The following is a 14,327-nucleotide window of genomic DNA, read 5'->3' as shown; positions in this document are numbered from 1 at the left end:
TTATGTGGGGGAGAAGGCCCACAAAACAAGAACTGTCAAAAAATCCCATTTGTCCACCTCAAACAACCTGCTGAGCTACTTGGTCAGGGAGAAGAAGGGACGTCATGAGCTAGGTTCTGGCTATGCTAACTTTGGTTGCCTTTGAAATACAAAATATATCGAGTGAACTATCAGATACACAGATCTGGAATTTGGTGAGGAGGTCAAGCTGGATTTCTGCACGATCTGCACAGACTCTACAGCTGAAGAAATAGGTTTGAATTCAGTCATCTAGGGAGAGGGAGCTGAGTTAAAAGAAGACTGGGCCAAAATGAGCACTGAGGACTTCCAAAGGGTCTGAGAAGTATAAGGGATACAAAAGAGTTCTATGCTATAAACATCAAGGGGAGAAAGGAAGAGAGAGAGGTTAGCAATATAAAAGGCAATATAAAAAGCTCACGCTACCTGGGATATTCTGAACTGTTGACATAAGAATGTTACCATCTACGGCTTGTTCACAAAATACATTTGATTGTGAACAAGCTCTTCATTTTATCACCCCTAAGGTACCCAAGACTGGCGGCTCTGCCCTCCCTCCAGAATGCCCACCTGGTAGGAAATCAGGAAATAACAATTAATGATACTATTTAGCTTAGCAAACTGTGATTTGGAAAAATGTTCTTCTGAGGACAATTTCACCCATAGACAAGAATGCATATCAGCATAGTGCACTCTGATGCTCAAATCAGGTGGCCGACACTATCTGCAACCTAGGGTAATACGGGTCTCTAGACCCTTATATTAACAGATCGTTGAGCGGTGACTATATATTTTTAAAAACTTGTCCAAAACTGCAACCAATAATTCATGGTTCCTAAAACAAATATGACGTTAAAAAAAATAGTAAATGTTATGATTATAGAACAATAGCGCTTAGCAGAGATGATATACTGAAGCAAACACACAAACCTGAAGGGATTACTCAAAGTGAGGTTGTACAGGCTGTGTGTTTCCTCACCCAGCTAGATATGGGTGGTTTATGTCTTTGAATCTTACAGGGGGTAACCAAAAAGGGTTGTGGGGGTTTATGAAACACACGTGTTTCAGCTTTCAGTATGGAATTACTATAATCGAAAATACAAATGCTTTGTAGAACAATAAGCACTCTGCTGGTACTCAGAGTCCTTTACTCCCCTCCTGGGCTGTGTAACTAATTAACTCAGGGATTAGCAATTCGTCACTCAGGTGGCACTGAACAGTCACAGCTCCGTCTACAGCCAGCTCTACGCTCAGCCTCAGTGTACCCTCAGCATTAGACCACGCAGCTGCCCCCAACTCCTCACGAGGCACAGGACACGGGTGCGATGACGAGACACTCCCCCTCCAGCGTGAGCACGCTGCCCCATGCGAGCACCGTCAGTTAGACACCTTTCAAGGGCTTCGTAATACACTCAGAATGAACTCTGCGAGGCAGGCTCTGCCTCTCCCTTCAAGCTAATCTTTCTCTAACCTCCCCTGTGCTCTCAATGCTTCACCACACTAGTCTTCCCCGTCTGTGCCCATGAGTGTATTCAATTCTGTCCGCCTCTTTGCCATCATGTGGACTGCAGCCTGCCAGGCACCCCTGTCCATGAAGTTTTCCAGGCAAGAATATTGGAGTGGGTTGCCACTTCCTACTCCAGAGGGCCTACCCCACCTAGGGATCACACCCGTGTCTCCTGCGTCTCCTACGCTGGCAGGCAGATTCTTTACCACGGCATCACCTGGACGTCCAAGTCTTCTCTAACCTTCTGGAAGAAAAAGACAACTCTTTGAAGTACTTTCTCATCCAAGCTCACTTGCTCAGACTCTGCCTCCCTTAAGGACTCTTCCTTCCATCCCTGTGTGGCTGGACTATCCCCATCCTTCACATCTCAGTGTAAATGTCACTTCATCAGAATCCTCACAATAGCACTGTGAAGTAATCCCAATTTTAGATGAGGAAACTAAGTCACAGAGGCTAGGCCACTGGCTCACAATATACAAGCAGTTATTGGAATTATTTACTGCGATGCCGGACCACCTGTCTCGACTACTCATTTAATTTCCTTACCAGCATTTATCATGGTTGGCAGTGACTTGATGTTTATTTTTTAATTTATTTTTTATCTCCCATGGTATTATACAAGGGAAGCATGGGGGCAGGGCTACATCTGTCTTATTTACCACAGTATCCTAGCATAGAACTTCCAAATAGTTAAGACTCAAAAATGTTTACTGAATGAATGAAAAATACAACTGAATTGAATGAATGTCTTTGCACCTGGCTGTGTTAGGTGAGTAGATCTGAGACACAGAGGAACTAGTTTGGAGATCTGAAGGAAAGTGATCTCATGCACCCCATAACTAAGTCCTTTTTAACTTGCCATCCATCCCAAAGACACAATAAGAAACAACTGCGTAACATATTAGGTTTGCCAAAATTTTGTTCCAGTTTTTCCATACAATCTCACTATTATTCAGTACTTCCTATTAAGGAAACAAGTTCTAGCTGGGGTGATTCCTGCCTTAAGTGTATTTGAAAGAGACCATAGAGTACATTGAGCCCTGTTACTCAGTTCAGCATCCCCAACAATTAGGTGAGCCTGGTGAATTTCACCCCTCTGGCAAACTAGACCCTTTCTTATACTGCATGTTCATATTTAGTTACAAGGGATTTGCAAGCACATTTCACAAACCTACATGTTTATCAGTAAATTGATCTACCACCCGTCATTCTCTGAGGAATTGTCAACCTTAGCATTTGACAGAAACAGTTATTTTTGTGCAAAGGCAAAGATTCTGTCAGCAAGGTTTTTCCCTTAACTATCTATAGCATCTTGTTCTGCAAAATTAAACCATTTCAAGGGACAATGGAAGCAAATAAGACCAGCATTTTACCCTATGCTGTAACCAGAGTGTGAGATTGGAAACAAATAGGAAGCAATGGGCTCAGCTTCTGAGGGATGGTGGGAGAAAGGCAGTCCAGGAGTATACCCTGGCAAAGAGCAACCCACAACGTAAGTGATTCACACGCAGATGCCTGGAAATCAGTCAAAGCCTGATCCCTCTGCCCACAGTGGCCTCCTGGCTGGATATTAGGAAAGAGGCTGAACTCTGGGAGAGGTTTGGCTGATTCACCAAAGATCTCCTAAACACGAAATACCTTGCTCCTCATCAGTTTTCAGTTCCCAGGACCTCACAGTAGGTTGATAGTACTGACACGCCCTCCTGGAAATGTTCCCTTTCCTGGCCCCTCCCTGTAATGCCAATTCTTCCTGTCTCCTTTCCTCATCCTCCTTCCCCAGGACTCTCCCCTCATCATCCTTCCAATATGCTAACCTCCTGCATTTCAATCTGAGTTTTACAGCATTGCTCACCTTGTGCTACAGCTTCAAATGCCTCTTTCCACCAAAGGAGATCAATTTCTACCAAAACCGTATCTCCATTCTCCACTCCCCTGAACTCCAAATCTGTGTCTAACAGCCTGCTGTGCATTTCCATCTGGCCATGCCAGTAAATACCACCAGTCTCACATGCCCCAAACACATCGTCTTCTCCCCCACACCCCCTCCTCCCTTCACTCATCATGCTGATGAGCAAAGCCCGATAAAACGGACCACAAAGTGCGTCAGATCAGCTGATGGTCCCCCTCCATCCATTTCACTCACATGTTCAATTAGTTTGGGCAATCCTGCCATCTGTAAACCCTTACCTTCTTGCTTCCCTTCTTCTCCAGCCTCACTGTGACTGTCTCAGTTCAAGTCTTCTCACCTGGGTTATTACAGTAGCCTCATTACTGAGCTCCTGCCTCCCCGCCTCCATCACTCACTCACTAACCTTGTGCTGTGCTGTGCTTAGTCGTTCAGTCGTGTCTGACTCTTTGCAACCCCGTGGACTGGAGCCCACCGGGCTCCTCTGTCCATTGGGATTCTCCAGGCAAGAATACTGAAGTGTGTTGCCATGCTCTCCTTCAAGGGATCTTCCCAAGCCAGGGACCAAACGCAGGTCTCCCACATTGCAGGCAGATTCTTTACTGTCTGAGACACCAGGGAAGCCCTCGTACTAACCTTACTTCTGCACTAATCTTTCTAAAACATTAATCTAATCATGTTAACCCCCTGCTTTAGAATTGTGATGGCTCCCCACTGCCATAAACAGCAGTTTCCAAAACTGTTCCTACGAGAAAAAATGTTTAAGTGTGATTTACATGCCTGTTTATATCCACCTACTATTCTAAGTCAAATGTTATAAAGTTTAACTTCTTCATCTTAGGACAAAATTAGGAAACTTTAATATTTCCATCTGATCCCAGGGGATGAGTCTGTACCCTCCCACCCCAGGGTAGCACCCTGCGCTCTGAGGAGAGCAGCATCTATGCCAATACCCCCAAGCACAGATGGTGACGTCAAGACTCCTTGGTCTGACTTTCAAGGTGTTTCACAATCTAGCTTCAACTCCTCACTTCAAACACATCCTCCCTCCTCCACCATCGCAGCCTCACTCACTAGCCACGGTTAAACAAAAGTGCTGCTCATTGGTGGGCACAGGATAAATTAAAGAACTGAGACTTTGATGTCAGATCCCTCCCTGCAGACGTCTAACTGCGTGACCTAGAGTCACTTTCTGTGCCTCTCTGGGGCTCAATTTCCCTCTCTGTAAAGTGAATGTAAAACTAATTTAACAATACTGACCCTGGGCAGGACTGTTGTGGGTATTCAGTGAGGTACAGTGAAGAAGGATACAGGGCCACACACAAAGGAGAGGCTCTATAAAGGGTCCTCAGCCTAGGTTCTGCACCATATGTTGTTCCTTCTACTTGGAGTTTTTGGTTCTCCTTTCTTCCATGGGCAGAATTCACAAATGCCTTTCAATGTCTAGTTTAAAAGATCACTTCCTCTGAGAAGGACAGATCGTCCTGAGGCGGAGTCTGTCATTCAAACCTGTCTGCCCCCAGGAACCATTTGCAGGCTTCTGCTGAATCATATCTCATTGCTTATTCCAGGCATGCTGGCATGTGATTGCTGGCATGCATGTCTGTCTTGCCCACTGAACTGCCACTACATGAGGAAGTCTGACATTAATTTAAGAATTCCCCACACGTAACAAAGTCCTTAGCACATAATAGGTGCTCAATAAAAGTTTATCAATATCTCCATATACAAAGGAGAAAGAAAGCTGTTTTAAAGTGCATGTATACGTGCAATTTCACGTTATAATAAGGACAATTTACTTAATGATTTTCAAAGTGCTTTCACATATGTTTGTAAGAAACAGGCTGTTACCTCCCCTCTGCCCTGTAGAAACTCATTAAATAGATAATAAATTAAAGAAAAGTAACCTCTTGATGATATCCGTTTGATGACAGTTTTCTCCATTCTGATCTGATGCCAAGTTAATGTTATCATAAAATAATTCCTTTAACTGCAATTGTGAAGTTTACTGAGCCATTACTGTCATCAAAAAGTGAAATTATATTCAAAGCTGAAAACCAAGGCTCACACAGGAAAAAATGGCATTAATATGCAAACAAATTACATGCAAGAGAAACAGGAATAGCAATATGACCAGCATGCCGACCCATCCTCAACATAAACAGATGATTACATTTTAATATTTATTCATATGTGAACAATGAAAACAAATCACACTGGCAGGTACCTTCAAGTTAAATTCATATTTGTTTAAAAAGGCAGAGGCTTATGTATTCTCTCTGACTGCAGGCTACACTGGGCATGCCTGAGCTTTATGCGTACAGCCTTGCTGCCTAACATATTCATGACCTGAAGGATAGGCTAGTATATAATATTTACATAAGAAGAAATTGAACTGGTGGAAAGATGAGGTGGAGGCAGGGGAGGGGAGGGGGAGGCCAGGACAGGAAGAATAAAGCAAGATGCAAAATAAACAGGCAAAAGCAGGCATCGGGGAGCATGGAGTCATCTGCTGCTGCAGGCAATTAGAGAGAGGGCAGGAACGCCACACAGCCCGGCTGGCGGGCGTCTGCTCGAGGTGAGAGCTGTGCTCCTCCCAGCCTGTGTTAATGGAGCAGCAGCCCCCATGGTGCAGATGAACAGCACGGTGCCTGCCGCGGCCGGCCTTCCCAGGACAGGGGAGGGCTGGGGAGCAGGGAGACCCCTGGAGACCCTGCTGCTCCCATGAGGATGCTCAGGGCACTCCTCTATCCCTGACTTGTTTCCAAAGTATGTGAGCTCGGCTGGGCCACCCCCACAACAGCTTTCCTTCATTCTTAGGAGATCGTGCAGACAAAGCAAGGGTAGCAGGGGCAGCTTCACCATGCTGGGGGGACCCCCTTCCTGAAAACTCCTGCTCCAAGTCATCACTGTCTTCACTGAAGCCCTGCTGTGCTTAGGGGTGGATGATAGCACTTACACCCACACAGCCTTGCGCCTCTCAGCAGCCCCAGCAGCTCGCAGCAGCTGACCCTTCCAGCCAGAGCTGCTCCCTCTCAGGACAGCTCCTCCTGGCCAGTCCCACTCACACTCGTGTGGTCCAGTTCCAGCTCTTGAATCTGCTTATTCAGAAGAGGTGGAATGTGAAGCTTGCCCTACTGACCCTTGGCTGTGTGACCTTTGAGCTTGAATCGAGCCTCAGTGTCCTCATTTGTGAAAGGGGGATAGATGTGCTGTCCCTTTTCTTACTGAAGGAGTGCCTCTTATGTGGGGCCTCCCAGGTGGCACTAGTGGTAAGAACCTACCTGCCAATGCAGGAGGCACGGAGTCATGGGTTCAATCCCTGGCATGGGAAGAGCCCCTGGAAGAGGGCATGGCAACCCACTCCAGCACTCTTGCCTGGAGAATCCCATGGAGAGAGGAGCCTGGCGGGCTACAGTCCATGGGGTCGCCAAGAGCCGGACATGACTGAGCAACTGAGCATACCTACTATGTGCTGGGTGCTGTTCTCAGTGCTTGAGAACAAAACAGTGCTTAGAATAAAATAATCAGACTCATGGAGCTGACGCTCTAGAAGGGCTAGGATGTTGTAACTTATAACATGTGATCGGTTCCACGAGGACGAAAACTGACAAAAAGCAGAGTGAACAGGAGGGCAGTCAAGAGTGCCAGGGGCAGTGGGCGCCATCAGACACAGGGGAGTGAGGAGGCGTTGAGTAAAGCTGTAAGAGAGGCCAGGGGGTGAGCAAGCGGGTGTCTGGGGAAGGGTGCAAACGCCCTGCAGTGGGAGCTTGAGGCACAGCAGGGAGGCCTGTGAGGCCTCTCATGGAGTGAGAGAAGGAGATGAAGTCAGGAGATGAGCATGTGTGTGCAGGCTGATGGAAGTAATGGGTGAAGTGCACCAAGCAGGGAATCAGAGCTGGGGGTACTTGCTATGCAACAGGCTCTGTCCAGCTGCCAGACGCCCATTAGTTCATCCGTTTGCACAACCACCCTGAAAGGTTTGTTGCTTGTTCAGTGCATGCCTGTTTTATACACAAGGAAACTGAGCTTCGGGCAGATTAAGTAATCTGTCCAAAGTCATAAACCTTAGTAATCGGTAGTGGTAGGATTCAAATGCAGAATTCAAACCCAAGCAGCCTAGCTCCGGAGATGGTGCCTTTAAGCCCAGAGCTGACCGCCTCCCCAGCCAAGGGTGTGGATGAGCGTGGTGAAGGAGGAGCATGTGACGGCAGAGCAGCCCTCCAGAGAGGGCTAAAAGAAGGAGGAGGAGAAGGAAGCAAGAACTAAGCAGGTCTGAAAAGACTAGTAGCGCAGGCAAGGAACAGAGAGAGCTGGGCACACAGCTGCTTGGGCCAAGGGGCCTGACCATACACACGAGGCAAGTGGGACTCGCAGGCACAGCGGGGGCCACACAAGGGCCAGCAAGAGACCCAGCTGAATTCATGGGGCTGTTAAATACTCCCTCCACCGAGGGCCTCAGAAAGCACTGACGCCTGTTAAACGTGTCCCTCTTCCTAAAAATTACAGAGCAAGAAGGGTGTCGTACAGCATGAACAGTGAATCAAACTCTGAGCATGAATCAAGACACAAAACTTTTACTTTCTACTTTAATTTTGAGTGTTTGAAACAAGACCCCTTTCTGTCTCTACTAGGTGAAAACGTAATAACAGCTAATAGATTTATTTTTCTTGTGGAATAAATATCAGATAGTACAGAGAAACTTTGTGCATATAATCTCATTTCACCATCAGAACACTAGGATAAAGCTGGTTTATCCTCATTCACAAATGAGGAAACTGAGGCTCAGAGAGCCTGGGTCACTCACTAAGGCAGGTGCTTATGGGGACGGAAGTGTGCAGAGTAAGCACTGCCTGTCACTGAGCCGACGCTGCCCAAGACAGAGTGAGCACAGCCACATCCCGCAGCAACCCCTGCGCTCCAGCCTACAGCAGGGCCAGGCTTCCTAAGCAGCACAGACATGCGGACGCCAATGCTGTTGCAGACCTGGGCTCTCATCTTCTCTCGTTTGCGAAGTCAGGCTTACAGGAACTCTGCAGTCTGTTTCATGTGCCTGGCCACAGGAAGGGGTGCTCCTACGGGAATGTCCACCATGTGGATAAGGGACGCGCAGGCTACTGCAGACTCTGATTCCACAGACTCGGAAGCCCTGGTGATCTGCTCAGCTGGCTGAGCTTCAGGATAAGTCACCACAAGGGGTTTTGTGGAGAAAGTCAACACCCAGAACAGAATCCCTTCGGCTCCTTCCGAGTATTCCCCACTATGTACTATACCTACCAGGGTGTCAGTCGTTCAAGAAAAGCCCAATGGACATTGGTCACGTTTCTGGCCGCTCAGCATTTCTGGACACATCGCCTACAATTCAGAATTCTCCGCACTTCCCCTCTGACAGAAGCTCAGACCCGCTCCGCTGTAACTGTGGTGCAGGTGTGCCCCAGAGACACCCACCCAGACCTTGACTCAGGAGCCAGTGGCACAGAAGAGGGGACAGGAGGGCACTTTCTTTGGCTGACACTGAAGGTGAAGCTCCGACACTGTGGCCACCTGACGCGAAGAGCTGACTCACTGGACAAGATCCTGATGATGCAAGAGACTGAAGGAGGAGGAAAGGGGGGTAACAGAGGATGAGACGGTTGGATGGCATCATTGACTTGATGGACCTGAGTTTGAGCAAACTCCAGGAGTTGGTGATGGACGGGGAAGCCTGGCGTGCTGCAGTCCATGGGGTCACAAAGAGTCAGACACGACTGAGCGACTGAACTGAACTGATGTGCTAGAAACGAACAGTCCTTTTAAAAATTCTAGTCCTTCTCAACAAGTTTTCTTCCTCTCTTACCCAACTGCAAACTGCATAGTGACACAGGAAAATCCCTAGCCCCTGTAAAGGCTCGTGTGTAGTACTCACAAAGGAAAGATGGAAGGGACAACTAATGGATCAGCTGTAACTGTGCACATGAGGAAAGACGACAAAGGAACAACAGGAAACAGAAACACAATACCAGACACAATAAGCTCCGAGAGCAATAATTATATTAACGATTTTCTACCAGCTGGCTTAGAAATCTCAAAGCACTGAAAGAGCTATCTACCATTCGGAAATAAAATGTCCTCTTAGTTTGCAGAAATACCACTGTTACTTCCCAATGTCCTTGAGGCTCTGCTGAAGAGAATTCATCATGAAAGAGTCTAGAGTGAGTAACATCTACCTTACCTCAGCATGAGGTCCCAGACACTCCTTGCTGGTCAGCCTATATTTCTGTTCATGAGAAAAGATTCAAGATTATGTCTGGGTCACCTTAAAGACATCTCCTAGTCCCCAAAATGCGCTTCATCCAACAGACATTTTTTGAGTTATCTATTATGTTCTATATATTCTATGCTGGGAGTACAGCAGAGAATAACAGATTATCCCTCTTCTTAAGAAGCCAAAAATCACTTAGAGTTCCAATAGCACTGAACGAAGTTCCAATTTGTACTGAATGAAGATCTGGGGCCTTTGCAAGATGAGAGACCTTTAGGTAGAAAAGAACAAAGCAAATATACAAATGCCCTGTGTTCCACTGGAAGAAACAGACAAAGACTAAGAGAGGTAAGACAAGGAAGGAGGGAGGGAGGGAGGGAGGGAAGGAGGAAGGGAGGGATGGATAGAAGAGACAGAAATCAAAAGGACAAATTGAGGCAATAGATATGACACACCAAGAAAGCGTTCTTGTTAGATCTAAAGTTCTCACTTGGAGATGGGATAAGATACCATGGCCTAATCTGGAATTACAATATTTGAATCCTTGAACACTTCCAAGACTCACAATTGTCCCCTGCTGTTTTTCAAATAATTGACAAGTATCTCTTGATTTGGAAGAATACCCCTTAGACGTCAATATACGATCTTCACCTTGACTATCTGACAAAATAGAGGAATCGAAACAGATCCTTCCATTTTAAAATAGCCTAAGTGACATACGCTTTGTGACATGGTTTAAAACACTCATCTCTTCCTATTCATCAACTGAAATATCAAAGAATTCTCCTAAAAAGGAGAATCTCAAATGATTACCCATTTCAGCAGACTTTGAGTATGAAGCTTCCAGAGTCTTCATCAAAATGCTGAGCTACAGACTTCTACTTGGGGGGACACCATCCTCCAAGTAAACAAGTTCATACCGTAATTTGTTGACATGACCCATGGCTCCAGAGGTGGACATGAGCCCACAAGTGCACAATCTATGTACTCATTCCCATGGTCACACTATTTAAGATCTTAGCACATGACCAGGTAGTTCTTGGCATAGGATTTCGGTATAACAACAGGGAACCTAGAATTGCTTAAGCTAGTAGAACACGAATCTGAGGTTCTGGAAGCTTCCACATTGGACAACTTGCCTCAGAAGGCGAACAACAAAAGGAAAGCAGAGCCAAGATCTAGAGAGACAAAGACTCGCTGAATGGCACCAAGCATCTGGGCCCAGCCATACCTAAGGCCAACCACCCCTGACATCTTCACAGTGCAAAATAAAACAAAATTCTGTTTCCCCCGAGTCAGCTTGGTAAGAATCCAGACAGTGCGTTTCCTGTACGCTACTTCTTATTTCCATAACACACAGCCAACTTGGTCATGCACACGGCCAACCCCCTGCCTAACTTTGCCTTGCAGCCAGTATGAACATAAATTGTTATTTTGCAGGTCGCGTTGGAATGACTCCATCTTTAAAGTCTTTTAAAAGGGCAGCTAACCTCTGTGGTACTGACCATCACATATCAAACCTCTTAGGTGCTCTACCATGTCAGCTCCCTTTTGGCCACTAGGATTTCACAGACAGGCAGGTCAACTGCAAATAACAGCTCACCATCAGGCACATCCTTCTAGAGCCAAATAAATGTCAGATTTTCTGAGTTCTGCCTCCCTATCCCCATGGAATATAGATTCCTGGAAAGCTTTCATCATATCTCAGATCAAATGAAGACTGTTAGGTGAAATGCAGAAGAGCCTCAAATCACAAATCATATTCACTGGAGGAAACATAACTCTTCAACACATGATTTCTCTCTCTCTCTCTCTTTTTTTTTTCTCTCCAAATGAACTTGGAACAATTATCACCTATTCATAAATCTCTAGGTTGGATTTTTAAGTTGTTTTTAATCAATGGCTGGCTGTAATTTTGTGAAACGGTTTCTCCAATGGCACAAATACTGTTGTGTCCCAGAGGAATTGCAGAGCTAGTCAATCAATCTTACAGAACAAATACTCACTGTGAAAATAATGTCCTCGACCGAACAATGAACTTGAATACATATTCCAAAGCTTTCAGTGTTCTTAGGATTGGTTCACATTGCTCTCCTCTGCTGGAGGTGTCCAAGTAAGTCTTCAGCACCGTCATCAATTTCCTGAATAAGGGATTATATTTTCAAAATACATCTCTTTTCAACCCACAGCATGGTAATTAGTTTGCTTAGTAAATTACAAGGCATTCAATCAAAGGTTAAAGGTGGTAGTACAGCCAAGCTCACTCACTCATTTACATCATAAAAATAACTCTGCTTAAAAATATACATTTAATACAGGGAATGAATAAGTATTTCCTGCCCATAAAAAGCCAGCAAAGAAAAAAACCAATGGAAAAAAAAATCTTTTCACTGGGAAAACCAGCCCCAATGAAGTTGTGAGTGGGGATGGTGGTGGTTATGATGTTCTTTTCAGTTTTTTCTTCCCACAGAAAATGTTCTTTTAATATCATGGAGCTCCTTTGCTTGGGAATTTTCTTTATTACCAGCAGGGTAGACTCTGAACTACGTGGCCTGCTTCTCCAGGCTCCTTCACCTTTTCCAGCATCATCTCTGACCTCTAGCCCTCAGCCCTCTATACATAAGCAATACTGAGCCACCTGTCATATACACTTTCTTTTCTCTAGCCTTGACTACCACAAATAGCTGTTCAGTAAATGACAGCTGACTTACTGAATGACTGAATGAGCAAACATTGCCATGTACGTCTGTCACCATAAAATATTCATACTAACCTATGAGTTTGCGTATTTTTATTTAATCCAAATAACACAGGCCAGATGAGGTTTTGTTGGAAAATGCAGAACTCACACAGTGTGGTGACAAAAAGAAACTACTCGAGTTTTTGTGCCCTCGGCACCCTGGCAGGACAAGTAGAGAGTTCGCAGTTACTTACTTGTAAGCTAGGGTAGCACTGAAATGCTGTTGGATGTAAGCCTCCAGGACGGTGTTGAAATGCTGGAACTTCCGGTCAGCAATGAGACCTATTATGTAGATCTTCAGAAAGAGGCAAGGAGTCAGTGTTTGGGGGCAGACCCAGGACAGGAAGTCATCGTCACATAGTACAACGAAATCCCTATCAAGTTCTTTTGCCCAGGAGTTAGTTCACTAACGTATCTTCAGTCCTTTACATTATGGTGACATCTCTTCTAAAAAGTGTTTCATGAAGGGTTTCGTAAGATAAAAGGGTTTCACAGCCAGACGAGCTTGAGAAATCTCAAGTTATCAGCCTTAGACTACCTTCTTTATTGCAGGACTTATCAGAGCCTTCTACATGCTTCTGTGCACTGTAAATCTCGAAGAGGGTTGGGCAAGGCTCAGCACTTTCCCGAGTTCTCAAGTGAGTGTTCTTCAGGAAACATTTCTCCTTAAGGCTAGCTTTATAGGAAGTCCTCTTGGGAAGCAATGGACTAAGTCACAACTGTCTCCAAGTTAGTCCTTTAAAAATGTAAATGTCACTGACACAAAGGGTTGACACATTCGTACTTTGTTGGTCACTGACATCTTAATGTGGATGTTTCTTATGTTTATTTTGATATGACACTGAAAAGATGTGAGCTGGGACAGCAAGAGGAGGCACAGACCATTTCAAAAGACGGTAAGAAGACAGATCTGAACGGTGTACCACCCACTGAAAGATGGTCCAGATGGGCAGAGGAGTGTACTGACTGCTAAACTGGAGACAATGAGGAGGAAGAAAGTAAAAGAGCTAGGAAACATTTGGGGTGCTTTACAACCTGACCAAGGATTCGCTCCCAGAATTCATGGACAGCCCAAGCGAATATTCATGATATTCAGCTTCATGTACTTTCAACCAGGGCCAAACCACCATCAACATTTGAACACTCCCATTTTAATCCTTCTGCCCATGCTTTCAAATCAACTCAAAACTAACAAAGGAAACAGGAACTCCTTTATTGGCCTGGTCACTGAAAGTTACAATGCCTCCGAAAAAATTCATGGAAAAGTCCACGTGGGTCTTAAGTTCTTCATGTTCTCACAGTGAGACACTATGTTAATGCCTAATGTCACAAAACACTGGCCCCTCTCTCTTACCAAAGCATCAAAGACGAGGATGTCATACTCATCACTTTGAGAATGCTCCATCATGATGTTGAAGAGCGCATCCAGAGTATCCTGGAGAAACTGGGCAAAATAACAGAGGTCTCGTAAGAAAGAGTCAAGTGATGCACAAGTCCCACCCCTCTGTGTTTACCCAAGAGAATGAAGGCACACACCGTGTGCCATGTTCAGGAGGGCCAGGTGCGCTCCTCATAAGAGCCAGAAACTGGAGCAAGCCAGTTGTCCATCCTCAGCAAAGTAGATAAATACAGGGTGGTACTCAGGTGTTACAGACCATGCCGCAGCAATGGAAGTGAGCCAACTACTTCTATGTAGAAAGATGACCATGACTCTTATGACCACTGTACAGAGTAAGATAAGTCAAGACACAAAATGTATGTTTATCCTCACTCTATTTTTATGAAATTCAATAACAGGCAAAAACCCATCTGTGATGACGGTGGTAAGCTTGGTAGCTTAGTGGTTACCCTTGAATGGGTTGCTGACTACGAAGGGGTAAGGGAGAATCTACTGTACTGATATGAATGGACTGTC

The 14,327-nt window shown here is 45.4% G+C and overlaps 1 protein-coding gene across 1 annotated transcript in view; it reads right to left on the bottom strand.

Annotated features, from left to right (window-relative positions):
• Positions 1-14,327, bottom strand: part of DOCK2 (dedicator of cytokinesis 2) — a 473,410-nt gene that overhangs the window by 375,434 nt on the left and 83,649 nt on the right. The window contains exons 20-22 of the mRNA XM_042233648.1: positions 13,767-13,856; positions 12,607-12,707; positions 11,679-11,813 (exon numbers count right to left, since the gene is read on the bottom strand). Of these exons, the coding sequence (XP_042089582.1) occupies positions 11,679-11,813; positions 12,607-12,707; positions 13,767-13,856 (326 nt within the window). The remainder of the gene's footprint in view (positions 1-11,678; positions 11,814-12,606; positions 12,708-13,766; positions 13,857-14,327) is intronic.

This window comes from Ovis aries, chromosome 16 (genome assembly GCF_016772045.2).
Source record: "Ovis aries strain OAR_USU_Benz2616 breed Rambouillet chromosome 16, ARS-UI_Ramb_v3.0, whole genome shotgun sequence".
Classification (NCBI taxonomy): Eukaryota; Metazoa; Chordata; class Mammalia; order Artiodactyla; family Bovidae; genus Ovis; species Ovis aries.
Note: the sequence above shows the minus strand (reverse complement) of the source record. Positions and strands in the feature narration are given on the sequence as shown.